Below are 23,781 nucleotides of genomic sequence, written 5' to 3' on the forward strand. Positions count from 1 at the left end.
GGAGACAAAATGAGACTCTGTCTCAAAAAAATAAAATAAAATAAAATAAAATAAAATAAAAAGTAAATATTTTTAATTAAAAACTTAAATAAAGAGGGGCTGCAATGCAAGCATAGCTCAACATATGCAAATCAATTAAAGAAATTAAGGATAAAAACCTTATGATCATCTTGATAGATGCAGAAGAGAATATTTGACAAAAGTCAACATCCCTTCATGAAAAAACTCTTAATGATTTAGGTATAGAAGGAATGTACCTCAACATAGTAAAAGCTATGTAAGACCAGATAAGACAAACCTATAGCTAACATCATACTTAACAGTAAAAGGTTGATAGCTTTTCATCTAACATCAGAAACAAGACAAACCACTTCTGCCACCTCTATTCACCAGAGTACTGGAAGTCCTAGCCCAAGTAGTTAGGCAAGAAAAAGTAAAATTATTAAAATATCCAAATCAGAAAGAAGTAAATTATCTATGTTGGTAGATGACATGATATTATATATTAAAAAATCATAAGGACCCCACAAAAAATTTGCTAGAACTAATAAATAAATTCTGTAAATTTGCAAGATACAAAATCAACATACAAAAATAAGTTGAATTTCTATACACTAACAATAAACTATTTGAAAATAAAATAAGCAATGCCATTTACAATAGCATAAAAAATAGATAACCCATGTTCATGAGTCATAAGAATAAATATTGTTTAAAAGTTCATACCAAAGTCATCTGTATATTTAATATAAGCCCTATCAAATTCCCAATGGCATTCTTCATAAAAGTAGAATTTTAAAAAATCATTAAATTTGTATGAAACCAAAAACGACTTCAAATAGCCAAAGCAATACTGAGGAAAAAACAAAGCTGAAAGCACCACATTTCCTAATTTCAAGGTATACCACAAAGCCATAGGACTCAAAACAGTATGATGCTAGCATAAAAACAGACACAGAGACCAACAGAACAAAATTGACAGCTCAGAAATAAACTTATGCACAGAGGTGAAAGAATAGTCTCTTCAACCAGTGGTGTTGAGAAAAGTGGATATCCACCTGCAAAAGAATGAAATTAGGTCCTTGTCTTATAACTCTTACAAAAATTAACTTGAAATGTATTACAGACTTAAATGTAATACCTGAAACCATAACGCTCTGAGAAGAAAACAGATGAATACATCCTTGACATTGGTCTAGGCAATGACTTTTTGGATATTACACTAAAAATACAAGCAACAAAAGTAAAAATAGACATGTGGGATAACATCAAACTAACACATTTCTGCACAGCAAAGGAAGCAACAGAATGAAAAGGTAACCTACAAAATGGGAGAAAACATTTGCAAGCTATCTATCTAATAAGAGGGTACTATACAGAATATGCCAGGAACTCATAATATAACTCAATAGCAAAACAAACAAACAAACAAACAAAAAACCCAGATAATCTAATAAAAGAGGGCAAAGACCTTCATTAGAGATTTTTTCGAAGAAGATATTCAAGTGGCCAACAGGTATTCATAGTGCTAATCAATTAGGGAAATGCAAATCCAAACCACAGTGCAAGTTTAAACCACAATAGGTATCATCTCATACCTGTTAGGATGGCTGCTATCCAAAAGAAAAAAAAAAAAAGATACAAGTATTGGTGGGAATGTAGAGAAAGGGAATGCTTGTACACAGCTGGGAGTAATGTAAATTGGTACAGGCATTATGCAAAACAATATGGAGGTTCCCTAGAAACCTAAAGGTAGATCTGCCATATTAGCAATTCCACCTTTGGGTATATGTCTGAAAGAAATGAAATCAGTATCTCAAAGAGACATGCACACTCTCATGTTCATTGCAGTATTATCCACAATAGCCAAAACATCAGGACTACCCTAGGTGTCCCTCAACAGATAATCAAAAAATTATGACATCTCTCTCTCTCCATGTATATATAAAAATATACATATACACATATATACACATACATAAATAAGAATATACATATATACACATACATCTATAAGAAATAGGAAAACCATGCTGTTTGTGGCAACATGAATAAATCAGGACGTTGTTATGCTGAGTTAAATAAACCAGAGATAGAAAGGCAAATATGTGGTATCTTAAGAGGTCAAGCTCATAGGAGAAGAGGATAGAACAGTACTTGTCAGGGTTAGAGGGTAAGAGAAATGGAGAGACGTTAATCAAAGGGTACAAACTTTCAATTATAAGATGTTCAAGCAAGTTCCTGGGATCTAATTTACAGCATAGACGATGATGGTTGTGTTGATTAACTTGATTGTGGTAATTATTATACAATGTATACATATATCAAATTACCATATTGTACACCTTGAATATATAGACTATCTTTGCTTTTCAATTAAATGTTTTAAAATAAAAGAGTAAAAGGAAATCTGCTACTGAAATACTGGTATTTGGGGGTGATATCCCAGGCCAATGCTGTCTAATAGAAATATAATGCATACTACATAAGTAATTTAAGATTTTCTGGTAACAGTATTTTAAAAAGGTTTTAAAAAACCAGATTAACTTAATTTAAATTTTAGTACAGGGTTATTTAACTCAGTGGATGCAAATATTATTTAAATATACAATCATTATTAAAAACATTGCATAATAATTATATAAAATTATTTTACTTTTATATGAAGTCTTAAAACTCTGGGACACCTTAAAACACATCACAATTTGCACCAGACCTACTTACTTCAAATGTTCAAAAGTTACACATGACTAGTGGTTACCATATTGCACTACACAAATCTAGTGCATCATTATAATAGTAATGATAGTTTTGCCAATTTTGACACTAAGATAGAAATTGTTTTACTTCTTACATAAGAACTCTCATATACTGATCTTTATTGTTCAAAGGGATTGTGGAGAGATCCCCAGTTATATACCAAGAATTAATTGTTCCTGATCTTTCTTTTCTTTTCCCCTTCCTTCCTTCCTTCCTTCCTTCCTTCCTTCCTTCCTTCCTTCCTTCCTTCCTTCCTTCCTTTTCTTTCTTTCTTTCTTTCCTTTCTTTCTTTTTCCTTCTTCTTCTTCTTTTTTTTTTTTCTGAAATGAGTCTCTCTCTGTTGTCCAGACTGGAGTGCGGTGGTGTGATCTTGACTCCCTGCAAACTCTGCCTCCCGTGTTCAAGCAATTCTCCTGCCTCAGCCTCCCAAGTAGCTGGGACTATAGGTGGGCACCACCACGCCTGGCTAATTTTTGTATTTTTAGTAGAGACGGGGTTTCATCATGTTGGCCAGGCTGGTCTTGAACTCCCAATCTCAGGTGATCTGCCTGCCTTGGCCTCCCGAAGTGCTGGGACTTGCTGTAAGGCTCCTTGAAGGCTGCTGGCTCAGCTGGGAGGAATATCCCCTTTGCCTTCACTTCTTCCTTTCTTCTGCAGCCTGGCATGAGGTTAGAATACCTCAAGCTCCAGCAGCCTATTAGGACCCTCAGAATGGAAGATAGAGAGCTGAAATGGCCAAGCAGAAGGACAGAAGGATCTGCACATCTGACTACTTCATGGAGCTGAAAATCCTGTACTTTAGTTTTGTTATTTCAGTTTTGTTTTAGGAAGTGGAGTTGGAGAAGAGGTCTTAGAGACTGCTCACACAAGCACTTTAGGTGGTTTGCAGAGTCAAATTGTTATGGGCTGAATTGTGTTTCCTCTAAATTCATGTGTTGAAGGCCCAGACCCCAGTACCTCGGAATGTGACTGTATTTGGAAACAGGACACTTCATGATCTGAATAAATTAAAATGAGGCTGTTAGGATAGACTCTAATCTAACATGACTGGTGTCCTTATAAGAAAATGATATCAGGATACAGACATGCCCAATGATAAGACCATGTGAAGACAGGGAGAAGACAGCCATCTACACACCGAGGGAGACACCCTCAGAAGAAATCAACCCTGCTGACATTTTATGTTGGACTTCCAGCTTCCAGAACTGTGGGAAAATAATTTCTGTTGTGTAAGTCAAACAGTCTGTGGTATTTTGTTTTGGCAGTGAGAACAGACTAACACAGTGATAGAAAGAGTTTTAATAGGTTTTCTTAATGAAACCCTTGAGTTGAAAAGTATTTTAGACATTATCTAGAGGACATAATTCTCAATCATGGAAAGCACCAGAAAGAACAAGCTAATTGTGAACTTTACACACTGAATTCCACTAGCTACATAGTAGGACAATTGCCTGCAGAAGCCACATCTTCTGACTCACACAGTGCTCTTTTTAATTAGGTCATGCCACCTCTGCTGAAACAGGGAAGGAGAAAACATTTAGTGGAGGGAGATACCTGAAGATAGTCTCCAAACACTCTATCTCCAGGCAGCCAAGAGTCAGACTGTGCAACAGATCTCTTAATTGTATGTGGAGATCTTTAGGTACGAAGAGGATCAGTCTCCTGTGAGAAGATGCTCCATTAGGAAGACATTCTTCTTCACATTTCATCAGCTCCTTCAAGTTCATTTTAGTATAATCATCACAACATAAGCTTCAACAAATATTTACTATGCACCTCCAATTTGTAGTGTGGTCACTTCTTTACCCGAAATTCAAATTACTCATTTCTCTTCTTATCAAAAATGCATTCACTTATTCAACATTTATTGATCACCATTTTTATAAAGTAATTTCATTTTAGTTAACATTTAGAAACTCAGTGATTAGAGCAAAATATAAAATGTGTGTTAAGCACATCATAGCAGCTAAGCCCAGATTTGGCATTAGAAAGGCCACTAAAGGAAAGCAGATTCTATCACATACTAGTTATGGATCTTGGGGAAGTTACTTTAATGTTACTGAATGTTACTCACTTTTCCCAAACTGAAACCACAAAGAGCTATCCACTTTATAAGGTTATTCTGAGGATTAAAATAGATAAATATAAAAATCAGTTGACAGAATACTTGGCCTGTGATGAATGCTCAACATGTTATTTTCATTGCAGAATATTTATAACAAGAAAAGGAATTACACAAAATTACACCAAAATAGTACTTTTAAAATGAAGACTAAAAAAATCTACACCTGTATAGTATTTATGATTGCTTTGATAAAATTGCAGGTGACTTATTTTCTTTCTGCTTTTCTGTGTTTACTATATTTAGTAAATTTACTATATTTCCTATATTCTATAAGCATTATTTTTTTCATGAATAATGGTAATGCAATGTGATTTGCAAGATATTTATTGGCTTATATTTTGGTTGTTGAGTTACATTGCTGAGAAGACTGAGATTCTTGTACTTTTCCAGAGCAGTCTTAGCCCTAATGATCTCTGGACTCTTATGAATCATGGAGACTGACTGTTTCCTATAGTGCATATGAGGGGTGCAAAAATCTTTGGGTCACAAGGCAGAAGTTTAAGCTAAATGCCGTGGATTGTCAAATCCTAGTATAAGCATTCAATTTTGTGGGTAAAACATGGGGAAATAAAAGATCCTATATTTTCTTGGTCTTTGCCAATCGCCACAAGGAATTAAAAGTTTGATAAAATGCACTCTAGTTTACTAGAAGCCTATAGAGAAAGCATTTGTTCTTGTTGCAATGTGGAGGAATGAGAGCTCATTCCATGTGTATGGGCACATATAATCCTCCACCAAAGTCATCTTCCAGGGCTGCTGGATCTTCCATTTACCTTGGGAATCTAGCATTGAAGTTTCTATAACAAAAGTCAGATATTCAGCTGCACAAACATACTGTCCTTACAGGCATCCACCATGTGGCACGTATAAATGAAGTAAATGGTGGGTTTTAGAGCAGACCCTCAACCTAAAATTTGTTTGGATTCGAAATTTCTGTCAGACACGCTGTATGCGGCTTACGAAGGCTATGTATGTTCATTTAGCTTTGTTCTTTATCTCAGAGTCACATTCTTAAAGATATAGTCAATCTGTTATTTTTTATACTTAAATTATCATTACTATTTTTAAAGATAAGGTATTTATTTAGCTACTGAATTTCCCTGATGCAATGGGGACGAATATGAACATCCTTCAGAGGGCTTGCTTCCAAAGCTGATGTAGGGCGTATTTTGGACCTTGTTACAGCATCAGGGAAAATACTGAAGTAATCACTAGACACTATGGGGGATACTGGATAACCCCATGGGAGGATGTGCTGTCACAGTGATGAGCTGAACTAAGGTATTAGACAAACGTAGAAAGAAATGGCAGGGAAATAAAACAATTTCAGCAGAAGACAATAAGCTATGTAAAACAATTTTTAGGTTAAATATGAATCAGTTTTTGTGAGAATTATAGTAAATCTTCATGTAGAGAGGTAAATTATTAGAGTACTTCTAATTCACGTCCACCTACACAGTGTTCTAAACTTTTTGAGTATGAGAAATGCTTTTTAATGTAATAAATTACATGGGTCCATAATAAAAGTAGTAGTTTCATTAATTTTTATGGAGCATATACATAATGACAAAGTTAAATAAATAGACATTTTACTAATTACAAGAGCCTAGGCCTATGTTTGTGGTTTTGGACTTCATCCATTTGTGAGACATGCTGGTATTGCATAAAACTGTGATCAGGTGACATATGAAACCATGAAAATATGTATGTCTCCTTTTGTCTTCCCAACTCTCTTTTCCAGATGTCCAAGGTTTCTAGTTTTTAATCTAAATTTTTAAAAGAAGAAAAGAGATTGGCAGTTGTGTCAGTTACTCATTCTAAAGTTCAGTTCCAAAGCCACTCTTGTTTGCCCTGCATTTTTTTTTCCTTTACATTTAAAAAATTGTTATTTCAATAGTTTTGGGTAAATTGGTGGTGTTTGGTTACATCGATAAGTTCTTTAGCGGTGATTTCTGAGATATTGATGGACCTGTCACCCAAGCAGTGTACACTGCACCCAGTTTGTAGTCTTTTATCCCTCACCCTCCATCCAAGCTTCCCCGCAAGTCCCCAAAGTCCATTATATTATGATTATACATTTGCATCCTCATAGCTTAGCTCCCACTTATAAGTGAGAACATCTGATGTTTGATTTTCCATTACTGAGTTACTTCACTTAGAATAATAGTCTCTAATTCCATCCAGGTTTCTCCAAATGCCATTATTTTGTTCCTTTTTATGGCTGAGTAGTATTCCATGGTTCTTGTGCACCACATTTTCCTTTTCCACTTGGCTGATGGGCATTTAGGCTAGTTCTATATTTTTTCAGTTGTGCATTGTGCTGCTATAAACATGCAAGTCCAAGTGTCTTTCTCAAATAGGGACTTATTTTCCCCGGGGTAGACACCTAGTAGTGGAATTGCTTGATCAAACGATAGTGGAGTTGGACCCTGCAAACATCTCTCTTTTGTCAACTGGTTGAATCTTATGCTTTGTCCATAAGGGGCACTAGAGGGCCACTGCAGGGTGACAGAGGCTGGAAGATGCTTCCAGGTTTCCGTCCTCCATTACTGTTATTCAGTGGGAGGCCCAGGGACTCTGCACGGTTGAGCCCCAGCTTCAATCTCCCCACAGCCGTCAGCTTTTGCAGGAAGCTGAGACCTAAGTTCTCCAGCAAGTTTCTTTGCTATCTGTATGCTATGTGTTCCCCTGGTAACTGCACCTTCTGGAAGAGGCCTGAATCTCAGTCTGGGAGGTGGGCAGAGAGAACATTTCTAGTCCTTATTCCTTCACTGTCCATCGTTTCTCAAGTTAGAGAAAGTACCTGATTTTTTGCACATGCTATTTCTGGACAACGTGGAGTCCTATTTACCTGTTTTATTAGTTATCTACCTTCAACTAGAAAGTCACTTTGTATAATTTTTTTTGCATTTTCTAATAACTCATACCTTGACACATAGAGATGTCTTCTAAATCTTGTGACAAAAGGTGAAGCGTTTCTAAGAAGCCAGCCCAGCTGGCTCACATAGAACAAATCCAGTGTCGGGTCCCTACTTACTACGCATCCTGGTGATTCAACAAGGAACACTTATAGAAGGTTATTAGGAATTTATAAAAACACAGTTTTATTTTACATATAAATGTTTCTTTGTCTAAAATTTAACCTGGAGTTCTTGGGCTACTGTCCGTGGATGAGCTTCACAGGCATCAATGAAGCCTCAACAATGTTATGTGAAGTAAAATGTGGTCATGGTTTTCATTATATTCTTAAAGGGGCGTGTGCCCTATAAAATACTAATAATCACTGATCTATAACCTTTAGTGTTGTACTTGTAAAAGGCCATTTGTCGAGCAGGCTAGAGATTACTCACAGGACTATGGTCTTCATGGGCAACATGTGAGAAGAAATGGTGAGCAGAGTGAGGCAATAAAAATAATTATGATAATATTATCAGCTCTTAGTGATTCAATGCCTATAATATCCTAGGAGTCACTCAATATATGTAAAGTAGGCATTATTATCTCTACCTTGTAGACGAAGGATACTGAAGCAGAGATAGCTTAAAAAACTTATCTAAATTTTGTATCCATTATGTGGTAAGGCTGGGATTTAATCGTACTTCCTTCAAATATTATCCTCTTCCTCAACACCTAGTACCCTCATCCATATCCATTTCCTGACCATATATCACATATTTAACACCATGAGTGACATAAAAGCATGTTTCTTTCCTATACTTAGGATGACAGCAATAACTCTTGCAAAGAAATAGACTAGACTACAGCTTGTTGTTTCCCACAGTCCCACCTTGAGCTTTTGCATCTACATGTCCCGGCCAAGTTCCTGCACTTACATAAAGTCTTTCCTGAACCTACTATCCCTGTGATTTCTCCTTTCTAAGTCTCGTAAGCTATGTTTGAGTCTTGCCACTGGATGCAGTAGCTGTGGCTGTGGTAGTTGGAAGTAGTGTCAAGATCCACAGGCTGGGGCTGTGGTGAAAGAAAGGAAGTTGAAAAACCAAATGGGAAACCAGAACTGTGATGAGTGATCGAGATGGAGAACCAAACAAAAAGTAAGGGTCAAACCATAAAGGCAAGTGAGATAAACAGGGGAAAGGTGGCTGTCAAATGGTGGCCAGGAGAGCAGAAAGGTCTGAGGGGATGGCCAAGGCCAGGGCATCCGCTATGAACTCTGAGTCCTGCAAAGGTAAGACCATGCCAGGTGTGTAATTTCTGAGAGCAGAGAGGATGCTTCTCTTTGAAAAGAAGGATCATTTGCTATAAACACAGTAGATGTTCAATAACTACATTTTAGTGACAATAATGACTCAAGTGCTAAGTTATGCCACGTTGTGTATGTATGAAATTCACAGCAAGAAAGGTATTATGAAACTGAGAGTCTGAAAGGGGCCCTGAGGAGAAGGTGGGACAAGGAGTGCACCTGGGCAGGGTGGGCAGACAGCACATTCAACGCTCCCCGCTGCTCTACTCCATGGTAGATGCTGCTTGTAGATTACAGCAGCCTTCTCTACACACTCTGAACACAGCCCTACAATGTTTCTCAGCACTGTGCTCCAGAAAGATACCGACGATGCCTGGAGTTGATAAGGCATGGAGGGTATGCAACAGTTTCCTAGGAGCCTGCTCTAACGGTGATTCCATTTTTAACAATTTCAGCCTTCCACATGACTTGCTATGTAGCCACTGGTCCGAAGCTTCTAGTGGCTCCCTGAAACCTGGGCTTGCCTGTCTGTCTTCCTGTGCCCCCTAGGTCTCCCTACAATGTAGCAATTCCAGGTTTCTGGGTTAGCACAGCCTGGGGGCACCAGAACCCTGGTTTACCTCTGAGAACCAGGTGAATATTTTGAGCATTGCCCTGGTTCAGGACGTGAACCCCACCAGTGAGTTTGAAGAAGGATGGTTAGTTTGGGGCTGGGTCAGGGAAGATGTAAAGGAGAAAAAAGGCAACTTGGCTGGCATGGAAGAAACACAACATACAAAGGCTGAGAGGAGGATGTGCATGGAGTGGATTCCAGAAACAGCGAGTAATCCGGGTCTGGTTAGAAAAGAGGCCACACCAGTGAGAAACTGGGAAGCAAACTTTTATATGTAGGACAAACTGATTATAACAGTTTTGAAACACTCACATAAAAGTTTCTATTCACCTTGAAGGAATACAAGAGCCACTGGAAACAGAAGACTGAGTTTCTGGGGAAGCGCTTTGACCCTCTGCAGCACTTGCCGCCTTCTCCTTCAACCCAGAGGGAGAGTCTTCCAGCCAGATGCAGAGACCAGAGCCGCTGGGAGCCAGGGAGCAGTGGGATTCCACACTCTGCCCTTTGCTGCCCTCCTTCCTTTCTCACACCAAAGGCAAGGATTCCGCCCTCAAGCTCTTACATCTCAAGAGACACCCAGGAGAGATTTCTTTGGCAAATAACAAAGTACACAGGGGCCATTTCTGAAACACCTCATTGGTCTTCAATACTCAGAGATCAGTGCTGTTCACGGATCTGCCCAGCCTTGTATTATGTTTTTCTTCACTTTGACATGAAAGTCATTCAGGACCCTGAAAAAAAATAAATGCCTAATAAAAACGAATAAGACCTGATGGTGGATTGCTTTCCATAAGAGGAGGAAGAAGACTGTGAAAGGCACAGCCACTAATATATAATCACTGACTTTCCCTAATCCTGAGTATATTTTTTTGTATAAAACGTGGATAATAATGTCTGCCTCCTGCCTGTCACACACAGAAGTTTCAGGGACAGAGGATCTCTAATAGAACCACAGCTCATCAATCAGCCCTCCACGGACTGCCCTTCCAGTGCTAGCATCGTGATCTGGCCTTGTCTATAAGTTCTCTGAAATAAGGTATCTTCAAATAGAGGAGTAGTCATTGCAGTTATTATTGCGGGTGCAAGAGCATAAAAAGAATATGCTCAGCTCATTAGTTGGATGTTTTGCAAACAGGAGGCACATCTGAGGTCATTTCAACTTCTACGTAGCCCATTCTTTTAAAAAGCACTTGAAGATTCAAATGACTTGAAAGGTATCAGGTGAAACTAGCAGGATAAGCCGTTTCCTGTGTACAGTGCCAGCGGGCATGGAACCTGGTGTGGCTTTATGCAATGTTGGTTGAGTCAAAAACTCATAATCTTTGACCCAATAATATTCATTTCCAGTTATCTGTTTTAAATTTCAGAAAATTATTTTCGCACTATGGTTGTAATCTCAGTATTATTTTTAGCAGAAAAAAATTCAAACAACTCAAATTTCAACACAGCAGATTCTTACATGAACTATGGTAAATTGATTCCGTGCTGAAATAGTATTTGTAAATGGAGAAAAAACAACTTTTAATAAAAGTTTTAAAAACAATGAAAATACTTTAAAAAGGTAAAATGTAAAATTGTCAATAAACTGTGGTCTATGATAGATAAATATACATTTAAAGTGTGAAAATGAAATACCTATAATAGATGACAACAGTGTTTTCCTCTCTGGCTGGATTATTATTAATAATAATTCTTGTATTTTGCAAATTTTCATTTTCTATAGAAATATTTTTAAAACGTTCTGAAGAAATTCTCTTCAATACTTTACATGATAATTTTATCAGATGAACAAATTTATCATTTGCTCATCTGATAGAAAGGAAAACTCATAACACTAATTTCAGGTAAAAGAATTTTCAGAGAAGATGACTGCTATAGTTTGAATGTTTTTATCCTCCACTTCCTGAAATTCACATATTGAAATTTAATCCCCAATATGTTGTTATTAGGAGGTAAGGCCTTTCAGGAGGTGATTAGGTCATGAGGTCATGGGATTAACGTCTTGCAAAATAGCCCCAAGGGACTTTGTTTGTTTTTCCATCACTTGAGAAAGGAGGAAGACACAGTGAGAATTGTGAGGTCTACAGCCTGGAAGGGAGCCCTCACCAGAACCCAACCGTCCTGGAAATCTGATCTCAGATTTTCCAGCCTCCAGAACTGTGAGAAATAAATTTCCCTTATTCATAAACTACCCAGTTTATGGCATTTTGTTATAGCTGCCTTAATGGACTAAGATATTAACCATTATACTATTAGTTTTGCCTTTTTTCTTTAAGGCACATTATTCTTCATATGACCTTGAAACTATTTAGTTCCATTTTTTCCTGAAGAAAGGAAGGAAGCAATTGTTCAGGGAGTGAGTAACTTGAGAATGATTTTTCCTGCGTATGAGGAGCATACAGAATAGAGGCAGGTGATGTGGATGTCAGACTGGTCAAACGGAAGTAGAAGACAGCAGGAATGAGAAGAGAGAAGACACAATACGTTAGTCGCTTTTTCAAATGATTCATTCCATCGCGAGAAAGCATCATTTATCACAGAGCATACTCACTGAGATGAAACATGATCCCGGAGACAAGCTAAAGAGATTATAGGCTTTACTAGACAGTAGGGAGTTTTCTCTGAGCAATTTCCATGAGCCTTTGGGTCACAGAGAGGTAAGATAAAGGTGCCTGTCACTACGTGTGTGTGTGTATGTGTATGTGTGTGCACCTGCAAATGTAAATGTGTGTGTGCTCTCATGTCCACACTGATCTCTTACACGTAACTCTGACAGTGAGTGTTTGCTTGGCTTTAGAGCCACAAGAAATAACCAACCATACTCCAATAAGTTGCATGACAGCAGAGATGCAAACGAAGGGCAACACGCTTCAAGACAGCTCACTGTTGCTACTCATCAATACATCTGTTATACCCACGCCTATCAAGCAACACGCTTTTAAGTTCCTTATTTTAAAGGAATCTATCATTTGATCAAATCTGAAGTAACGATTTTCATCAAATTTTCTCAAACAAACGAGATGATTAAGTTTGTAATATATTTACTGCAAACCCACTTCATGACTTATGGTTTGGGAGCAAACAGAAATTCAGATTCAGGAAAGAACAGGAGCTACCTCCAATCAACTTTTATTATTTCGAACTGTATGTGACTGCATTAATTAGCTATCTAAAATGGCAAATAAATATTGGCTTATATACCAACTTCAGTTGAATGGATTTATAGATGTTTTTACTAATAGCTCCAATATATTGGGTGCTTAGTGTGTGCCATGCACTGCACTAAGCATACTACAGATTTAATCTTCACACTAACACTTTGAAGTAGATACTATAATTGCCCTCATTTTATGTATGAGGGTACTGAAGTTTCGTAACTTTCTCAAGATCCCATAGCTGAATAAGCCATGGAGTGGGTATAAACAACCTAGGAAGTCAATGTTTCAGTCATGATTTTATTACGGATGCTTCCAGGAACACTGAAGGGAGACCTTTGGGTTTTCCTCTAGGGCAAACGAAAAGGTAACTTGTGATTATTTAGCAATTTCAACCATGAGGTTGGGAGTAGTATTATATGGGGCTTAGTACTGGCCATTGCCCATCCAATTCCCTGATTCCAATTATTTGGAGACAAAGGCACAGAAATGAATTGACATAGTCAATTAGCTCCAAAGCTAAACTAAAGTCTTCCTGTTAGTTATTTGCATTTTCTTCCCTTCTGTTGAAGGTAAAGTGAAGTAACACATGAATTTCCACTATGATCTTTTAAATAAAAAACAAAATATTTTGGAACCTACAATGATGTGAGTGAAACTTCAACCAGCTCATAGGTAATCATGTTATTCTCCTTGCCTCTGGGAGAGGAGATGTAAGACTCAGAAAGGACAGCTAAAAAAGCATCATTTTTGATGGAGTGCAAGGTATGAAATTAATCATTTTCAGGAAACTATCACAGCAATATATTTCTTATACTACGTATGTAATAATCCACATTATAGGTACTGTACATACACTTCAATGGGCCATTTGCTTTCTGATTGTTTATTATATAGTGCTATATTAGCATATGATAAAGGATTTGAGGAAGAATAGTGAGGTATTTTTTATGTCTACTTTAAGCTGTTAGTTTTACTGCATTTCGGGATGTGGAGAATTGTCTTGTAGTCAAATCGAGCTATAAAGACTAAACTGAATTATCCCTATGGAAGAGCTGTTAAGTCTCCAGGGAGGGGGAAGGTCCCACAAGAAAGAGATGACAGATTGCAATGAGGATGGCTGCTGAATGCAGCCTGCTAGAGAGGCATACGTTAGATTAGGCAAAGGCTGGGCTTCTGTGGGCCTTGAAACACATTTTATAATGTATGGGTAGTACCATACTCTTGCTGCCTGATTTGTTGATCCCTTGAATCTGAACTTCCCAAGGCTTAATAATGCAAGAGAGTCAGCAAACACTAGAGAAGGACAAAAATGCCATTCCTTCCAAAAGCCCTTACTTAGCACTACAGTGACTTAATGACTGGGAGCAAAGCTGATTTTGTAGCAGATATGGTGTCTTTGGGGGAAACTTTAAGCTTGACTACAGAAAGGGAAGAGTTTGTACTTCAGTATTTAACTGTGCAAACCATTGCTTCCCATAAGAAATTCCTAAAGGAGATAGACTAGATATATAAACATGTGTGTGTGTGTGTGCGCGCGCGCGCGCGTACATGTGCAAGTGTATAGTGATGTGAATTCTCACTTAAGCAGGGTGTTGGAAGCAATTTGGAAGAAAAATAATGTACATTTTTTTCTTCTAAATTGTGAAGGTTAAAACTAAGGTTGCCTACCTGCACAATAAAACAATTTTCTTGGGATTTTTTTCCAAATACATTAGGGCTAAATGGATTCTTTATGCCTCATATTAACAATACCGCCAATTAAACCCTGAGGAGTAACGTATACTAGCGAAGTTTTAGGCAACTTGATAAGTGCTGTAGTAGTTTAAAAGTCACCACAACACTTGTTAAAGTTTTAGATAATGATTCTCTCAGAAAAGGAAATGGTGGAAGCTACCGATATTCACAAACTGAAGTTTATTTCCCCTTGCTCGTTCTCATCTTCCTTTTTTTGCTTTGCTTATTCAGTAACTCTAATATATCTTATCATTAAAGATATTTTTAACACATCATATGTATAAATACATTCTTTTAAAATATTATTATAGAGATCTTAGTTATTTATATCTAAAGCTCAGGCTTTTACACTTTTAAGTCCCAGTTTATGAACAATGAGTGTGCAATGTTTTTATAAACTTACTGTTGTTTCAACTTGCTCTGCCACATCTTAGCAAAATGGCAGGTAGTGATGCCCTTTGATGTTGATAACATTAGGCTAATCTAAACTTCCCATAGTGCATGATCTCAATGTAGGGCCCCTGTGTCAGCAGATTGGACTCAAGGAAACTGATATGTTATGAAATATTTCTTGAAACAATATTGGGAAAGGGATAGGAATGAGTGTGCTTTCCATGGCCCAAGACCACAAACCTAGAATCAAAAAGAAAAAAAAACGTCATGAGCAAGTCAGTGCTTATGTTAATTAGGAGATGGTTGACCTAAGCTCATGTGGATAAGTTGCAGAATTGTCGGGAGCCTTGGGCTTGAGCCAGAGATGGACAAGTAATGCTATTGGATTTTCTAGAGTCAGTGAGGTAACTAATCCCTCCCTAGCAGCATCCTAACTTTTCCAAACCAAAGGAGTCAGGGACTTGACACAAACCTTTTAAAATTCTGACAATCTTTAATCCAAGTGTGACTCCCCAGGAGCATCCTCTGACTCACATCCTTGAATCCAATGGCAGTTTTCAAGAAAATGTGTTAATATGATACCCCAAAACATAAAAATCATTATAGATTATATTTATCAAAGAAGAAAACAAACACAAAGTCATTTAAACCCATAGTTTGTTCAGATAATTCTATAATTAGGTTGCAAAGAGAATCAGATTATTGCTGTCAATGATAGGGTGACCTACTCTTGCCATAGACGAAAGAAAAAATGTCAGTTGAAGAGATTTCCAATTCCAGGAATATGACGTAACATAGTTTTCCCTATTTATTCTGCTAAGTAAGACTAAAAGACGATAGAAATTCTGTATAAAATCTACCTAAAAAGAACTCTGAATGGTGGAGAAAATAAATAAAGGATATATAAAAACCTTGGGACCAAGAGAAAAACATACTGGAGAATTCTCTGGATTTTCTCTTAACCTGATCTGTTTTACGTATGTTCCTGAAAGACAAACAACCCAGAGAGACCAACTGGTGCAGTTAAATTCTGTTTAAAATTGCCATTAGAAGACTGCTCTCTAGGCAAAGAATGAAGAAAGAGAGATGTTTTTAGACAACAACTTCTCTCCCTAAGCCAAATGCCATAGAAAAGATTGTGGCCCCACTTCCATTGAGCCATGCAGTAGTGAGGTGCCCAGATTTCTGGCCAGGGTGGTATATGGGAAGATCAATCTGGGAATCTGTGGCTTACAAGAACAATTCTGAAGATCTGGGAATTTAATCATTGTCAGATAGAACCAAGTCTCTCCCTGTGGTATCAACTGAGATCACAAGGAAAGCCTAGACTTCTGCCCCTGCTGAACTATCATGAGGAACCCCCTTCACCCCTGCAGGAGCAGTCTCAGAGATGGTTTAGTGGTGAGTCAGGACTGTCATCACCCTCCAGTGATATGAGGGGCATCCCTCTCCCACCCACACACAAACACTGTGATGTCACTGCAGGTCACATGGGAAGCAGTAATGAGTCTTTGATACTAATCCAAGCCAAACATATCCCTCGTGGTTTCAAGAGCTTTTCTTTACCTTTTGTCAATATTGGGCAAAAATATGAGTAAATGCAACAAACTCTCCTTCTCCTCTGGAATTCTCTACATGATGTCTGACATTGTAGCAAAAATCATACTACTTGAAATGGTTCTAAATATATAGAAATGGTTCTAAAAATATAATTGTCAAATGAAGACAATTATAAAGTAAATAAGGGAAAATAAAGGGATGTAAATGGAAATTAGGTTTCTACACATCAGTTAAATTGGTAAAATGATTAAACCAGTAAACTACTATAAGTTATGTATATATAATAAAATGTCTACATAAACCAGTAACAAAAGCATACATAGATATACTCTAACACTAAATAAAGCAAAATAGAATTTTAAAAACTATCCAAGAAACACAGGAAGGTAGAGAAAAGAGAATTTTTAAAAACTCAGAAAACAAAAATAAACAAGTATTTAAGCCCAACACATTCATTACATTAAATGTAAATTTGCTAAATAGACCAATTAAAAGACAGAAATTGAAAGCATGAATTAAAAAACCATGACCCAACTATTCGTTGCTTACAAGAAACTCACTTCAAAAATAATGACATAGGCAGGCTAAAAGCAAAAGGATGGGAAAAGTTACACCACAAAGACATTTATAGAGGAAAAGCAAGAGTGACTATGTTAATATCAGACAGACTTCAGAGCAAAGAGAGCTATCAGACAGATAATATTATATAATGATAAGAGTGAATCCACCAGAACACATAGCATACTAAATGTGTATGTATCAACAACAGAGCTACAAAATATATAAACCAAAAATGGATAGAACTGGAGGGAGAAACAGACAAATCCAAAGTTATTGTTGGAAACATCAACACCTTTATTGAGCACCTACCATGTGTAAGGCACTCTGTTAGTCATTGTGAATGCAGTAGTGAAAAAAAAAAAAAAACACGGTCCTGACCCTCATGAAACTCATTGTCTATTAGGGAAGCCAAATGTTACTTAATTAGAAAATCATTTAATTTGTCAGTATGATAAATGAGAATCTCAAACACACTAAAAGTTTAATCTCCCTCATTTAAAATAAACTATTTTTAATATTAACAATAAGTAGACAAATATGTAACTCCCAGGCCATAGAATTTAATGGAATATGTGGTTTTCTTGTTTCATTTTCCAAAGATAATAAAAAATTCATGTTGTCCCAATATAGACTGCAAATACTACCCACAGCTGAAATATACCCCACAGTCAAAAAAAAAAAAAAAAATGAATTCTCTGGATGGCTCTAATGTCTTTGTTTCTTCCACTAGTGCAATTTACACTGATTCAATACCTGCCATTCTCTTTCTCTCCAGTGTCACCTCAGAGACTGATGGGAACTCAGAGCATAAGATAAACATATCAATGGGTGCAGGAATGGGCTGGTGAAAGCAAGACTTACCCCAAAGTGGTAGAAACCATCAAGACAAAACAGATGGGTTGACTTACCACAGTATAGATCTGATGCTTTCGTCTCTTAGCCAGGTCAATTATGTTTACTCCATTGTAGTAAAGGTTTTCGATGCATCCATGGAAGTTTTTCTTTAAAAAGGTCCCAGGTTTTCCTGGTACTGGAATTCCTCCAAAACTAAGCTTTTGGGGTGAAAATAAAAACAAACTCTTAGTTACAAGCTCTGAAAGATTAGGAAAGGAAAGTAAACACATGCGTTTTTGGTAGATTCAATTGTATGCATGAGCCAAGTGGCTCAAATAATTATAGATGCCACTTGATTACACATTTAAAAGGATACTGATTAGCCCATGTAAAAATAACTGTAATTGCTTGCTTCTTAAAGGCCTATTTTAAAAAACCATTTTCACTTCCTTTCTGAACCTTTTTAATACTAAATAAAACAATAATTTACAGAAGGAGGGAAAAAGAAAAAGAAAATCAATGTCTTTTAAATTATCTCTTATCCAAGCATCTTAAAAGATATGGCCATACTAAAGCCAAGAGACAAACAAAACATACCTCTATTCAGCTACAGACTAGCCTAGTTTAAAAGCCTATATTGTATGCAAAAAGCCTTATGCATAAGATTGTCCACAATTGTCATCTATAATGAAGAAAAACAGGAAATATTCCAAATGTTCTGTACCATTTTGTGAAGCAGTTAATTAAGAATCAATATGATGAAATTTCACTTGTCAATAATGATGCTTATTAAACATCTGTAAAATAATGGGAAGTAAATATAATGTTGATTTTAAAATGTAAGAGTTATAATTGGATATAAAGTATGATGTCAACAATAAGAAGTTGAGCATAAAGCATAGTCTGGGAGGAAATACACTGAATTGTTATCATCAGGTTGGTGCAAAAGCAGTTGCGATTTTTGCCACTAAAAGTAATGGCAAAAACCGCAATTACTTTTGCACCAATCTAATTTAATAGTGGTTCACTTTGGAAAGGTTATGAGATACTAGGGTTTTTTTTCTTTTACTACTTTTATTTCTAATTAATATTAACACAAATTGCCTTTTTAATAGATACATTATTTTAAAAGCAAGGTGTACTGTTATGAGTATTTTTTCTACTATGAAAAAGAATCGAGATAATTTATATTATCAGGTTTGTCGCAATACCATTTAATGAGAAATGCAGTTTTTTCTACTGCTTTGAAATATCACTGTCAGCATGTACTTCAACTACATCTATATTTGGATACTTCTCTATCTCTAGTTCACTGTCTCTTTTTATCTGTCTCTCTCTTAATGTTTCAGGAGGATGTGGTCTCCCAATCAGAATGTCTTCTTACATGAATAGCTACTGATATACTAAAGGCTCTTTCTAGATTTTTTTACAAGCTTCACACTAGTAAAAACAAAGTTACTCAATGCAGTGTAATAGGTGAAGAGGATTATTAATCCTTTTGCCCACTTTTACTTACGACTACAAATTTTAAAGAGAACTCTTTGATATTTTATCTATTTCATTTTAAAGCTTAATTACAGAATAATTTTATTTAACTAGCTTGTTAGAATTTTTATTGATAATTTATTATTTACATTAAAACATCTAGTTGGAGAAGAATGGATGTTTTTAAAATATTTCATTTTTCTTTCCAAGAACCCACTGTTGTTCTCTATTTTCAGAAAATTTCTAATAAAGTCTCCCAACTAAGGTTATTATTTTCTCTAGTTCACATACCCATCATTAAATTAATTTCTATGAATTTCATGATTTCAAAGATTCCATTGTATATGAATTGTTTTAATTCATTAAATATTTTATCATGTAAACGCTGTGCTCATCTTATTGCTGCTGGTATATTTTCTTTATCCAGATACTTGCATATACTTTTATATTAAATCATATACTTTTTAGTAATTTTCTTTTAATTTTTGAGGGAGATACAGGCAATACCTTGTTTTATTGTACTTTGCTTTGTTGTACTTCACAGATTTTGTGGTTTTCATGAATGGAAGGTTTGTATCAGCCCTGTGGCAAATAGATCTATCAACACTATTTTTCCAACAGTGGGTGCTCACTTTGTGTCTTTGTGTTAGCTTTTTTTTTTTTTTGGAAAAAAAATCTTTAAATTGAGGCATATATATTTTAAATATAATGTGATTATTGCACACTTAATAGACTATAATATAGTGTAAACATATCTTTTATATGTACTATGAAACCAAAAACTTTGTGACACTTGATTATTGCAATATTCACTTTATTGCATTAGTCTGGAACTGAATCCACAATATCTCCAAGGTATGATGGTAATCATATGATATATATGTGTGTGTGTATATATATATCATCTTATTAAATACATTAATATGAAATCAATTTCTTATACATTTATTTCCTATTTTACTGTCGCCATCAAAACTTCCTAACTCCTAGCCAAAACTTTCTAAGCAATATTAAACAATAATAATGGTATACAAACTTGTAGCATCAACACCACCACCATCACAAAAGAAAACATTTTATTTCTCAAGTATACATAACACTAGTTCTGACTCTACATTAAGACAATATCCTTCTGCTCTTTTACACATAAATTATTTATGTATTTATTTTAAATAAGAATGAATGCTTCGTTCTGTTCATGATTATTTCAAAAATCCATGTGACAGACAATAGAGTATTTTGTTTGATCTACTGATGAGTTGAATTATATTACTACATTGCAAGTTAACAAATTATCTCTTATTGAACCATTCTTGTGTTCCATTTGTGCTCATATTTTCAGTAGTAAATTAGTTTGAGCTCTAGTTTTCTTTTGTCAAGCATTTAGATCAAGTCTAGATTTGTCTCTGAGTTTTATAACTTATTACGTGAATGGCTCCAAAATCTCATAAAACATTCTGGAAAATTTAAAATTACCAGTGAACTTGTAAATTCCACAAATATTTTGTAAAAGTATTCCAAAATCCCCTTTGTTGATTTATTGATATATTCAAACATTTTAAATTTGAGTCATTTACATTAAGAAAGGGTCCAAATCCATAAAAGTGGATAAACAGAACTAAAGACAAAAACCACATGATTATCTCAGTAGATGCAGTAAAGGCCTTTAATAAAATTCAACATCCCTTCATGTTAAAAACTGTCAAAAAACTAGATATGGAAGGAACATACCTCAAAATAAGAAGACCCACATATGAAAAGCCCACAGCCAATATCATACTGAATGGGCAAAAACCGGAAGCATTCCCCTTGAAAACTGGCACAAGACATGGATGCCCTCTCTCACCACTCCTATTTAACATAGTATTGGAAGTTCTGGCTAGGCAATTAGGCAAGAGAAAGAGATAAAAGTTATTCAAGTAGGAAGAAAGGAAGTCAAATTATCTTTGTTTGCAGATGACATAATCAGATATCTAGAAAACTCCATTGTCTCAACCCAAAAGGTTCTTAGCTGATAAGCAACTTCAGCAAAGTCTCATAATACAAAATTGTGTCCACGAATCACTAGCATTCCTATACACCAACAGCAGGCAAGCCAAGAGCTAAATCATAACGAACTCCCATTCATAATTGCTACACAAAGAACAAAATACCTAGAAATATAGCTAAAAAGGAAAGTGAGGGACCTCTTCAAGGAGAACTACAAACCACTGATCAAATAAATTGAAGAGAGCACAAATGGAAAAACATTCCATGCTCATGGATAGGGAGAATCAATATTGTGAAAATGGCCATACTGCCCAAAGCAATTTATAGATTCAATGCTATTCCCGTTAAACTACCATTGACATTCTTAATGAAATTAGAAGAAACTCTTTTAAAATTTGTAGGAAACCAAAAGTGAGCTTGAATAACCAAGACAATCCTAAGCAAAAAGAACAAAGCTGGAGGCATCATGCTACCCTACTTTACACTATAGTACAAGGCTACACTAACCAAAACAGCATGGTACTGGTATAAGAGCAGACACACAGACCAATGGAATCACAGAATAGAGAGCCCAGAAATAAGACCACACACCTACAATCATCTGATCTTTGCCAAAACTGACAAAAATAAGTAATGGGAAAAGGATTCCCCATTTAATAAATAGTGCTGGGATAACTGGCTAGCCATATGCAGAAAATTGAAATTGGACCCCTTCCTTAGACCACATAAGAAAATCAACTCAAGATGGATTAAAGACTTAAATGTAAAACCCAAAACTCTAAAATCTCCAGAAGAAAATCTAAGTAATACCATTCAGGACACAGGCACAGGTGAAGACTTCATGATGAAGATGCCAAAAGCAATTACAACTAAAGCAAAAATTGGCAAATGGGACCTAATTAAACGAAAGAGTGTCTGCACAGCAAAAGAAACTATTATCAGAGTAAACAGACAACCTACAGAATGGGAGAAAAATTTTGCAATCTATTTATCTGACAAAGGCCTAATATCCAGCATCTACAAGGAACTTAAATAAATTCACAATAAAAAAAACAACCCCATAAAAAGTGGGGCAAAAGACAAGAACAGGCAGCTCTCAAAAGAAGACATGCATGCAGCTAACAAACATATGAAAAAAGTTCAATATCACTGATCATTAGAGAAATCCAAATCCAAACCACAATGAGATACCATTACACACCAGTCAGAATGGCTATCATTAGAAAGTCAACAACAGATACTGACATGATTGTGGAGAAAAAGAAATATTTTTACACGTTGGTGGGAGAGTAAATTAGTTCAACCATTGTGGAAGACAGTGTGGTGATTCCTCAAAGACCAAGAGGCAGAAATACCATTTGAATCAGCAATTTAATTACTGCGTATATTCCAAAGGAATATAAATCATTTTATTTTAAAGATGCATGCACCTATATGTTCATTGCAGCACAATTCACAACAGCAAACACATGGAATCAACCTAAATGTCCATCAATGATAGACTGGATAAAGAAAATGTGGTACATATACACCATGGAATACTATGCAGCCATAAAAAGAAATGAAATCATGTCCTTTGCAGGAACATGGATGGAGCAGGAGGCCATTATCCTCAGCAAACTAATGCAGGAACAGAAAACCAAACACTGCATGTTCTCACTTATAAATGGGAGCTGAATGTTAAGAAGACATGGACACAGAGAGGTGAACAACTCACAGTGGGGCCTGTGGAAGGTTGGGAGGAGGTAGAGCATCAGAAAGAATAGCTAATGGATGCTGAGCTTAATACATAGGAAATGGGATGTTCTGTGCAGCTAATCACTATGGCACATGTTTACCTATATGACAAACCTGCACATCCTGCACAGGTACCCCTGAACTTAACATAAAAGTAAAAAATGAAAAAAAAAATCCATTTTAGATTTGCAAATGTTTCACATACATCAAATTTATACTGTAAAAATATATGTTTAATTGGATGTTACCTTTACTTATTTTTATTATTTTAAATATTTAATGATATTTTTATTTTTGTGTTGGCTATTTTCCTCAATTTCAAAAAAATTAACGTTCCACTTCACTCAGTAATGGTTTAAGAAAATATTGTTTGCAGGAAAATGTAAGTGAAAAAAACAGAAAGAAAGCTGCTGTCTTTTAAATAGCAAAACACAATGCTATTTAAAACATTCAGGGTGGAGAGATTTTTCCAGTCACATAGTATAGAGGGTACTATATATTAAAAAATTGTTGTTTCCTATTACACTGAAGGGAGCAATCTCTCCTCTATTCTGGGTGGAAGATTTTCAGAGGAAGTTGGTTGAGACAAGAGCACAGTTAGGTAGTAGCTTGAGGTCTGCTCTCTGGCTCT

At 36.0% G+C, this 23,781-nt stretch overlaps 1 protein-coding gene across 1 annotated transcript in view; it reads right to left on the reverse strand.

The window, feature by feature from the left end:
* CNTNAP5 (contactin associated protein family member 5) overlaps window positions 1-23,781 on the reverse strand; it is an 861,846-nt gene that overhangs the window by 419,034 nt on the left and 419,031 nt on the right. The window contains exon 7 of the mRNA XM_015109883.3: window positions 18,014-18,157. Coding sequence (XP_014965369.3) covers window positions 18,014-18,157 — 144 coding nt within the window. The remainder of the gene's footprint in view (window positions 1-18,013; window positions 18,158-23,781) is intronic.

The sequence above is a fragment of the Macaca mulatta genome, chromosome 12, assembly GCF_049350105.2.
Source record: "Macaca mulatta isolate MMU2019108-1 chromosome 12, T2T-MMU8v2.0, whole genome shotgun sequence".
NCBI classification, from domain to species: domain Eukaryota; kingdom Metazoa; phylum Chordata; class Mammalia; order Primates; family Cercopithecidae; genus Macaca; species Macaca mulatta.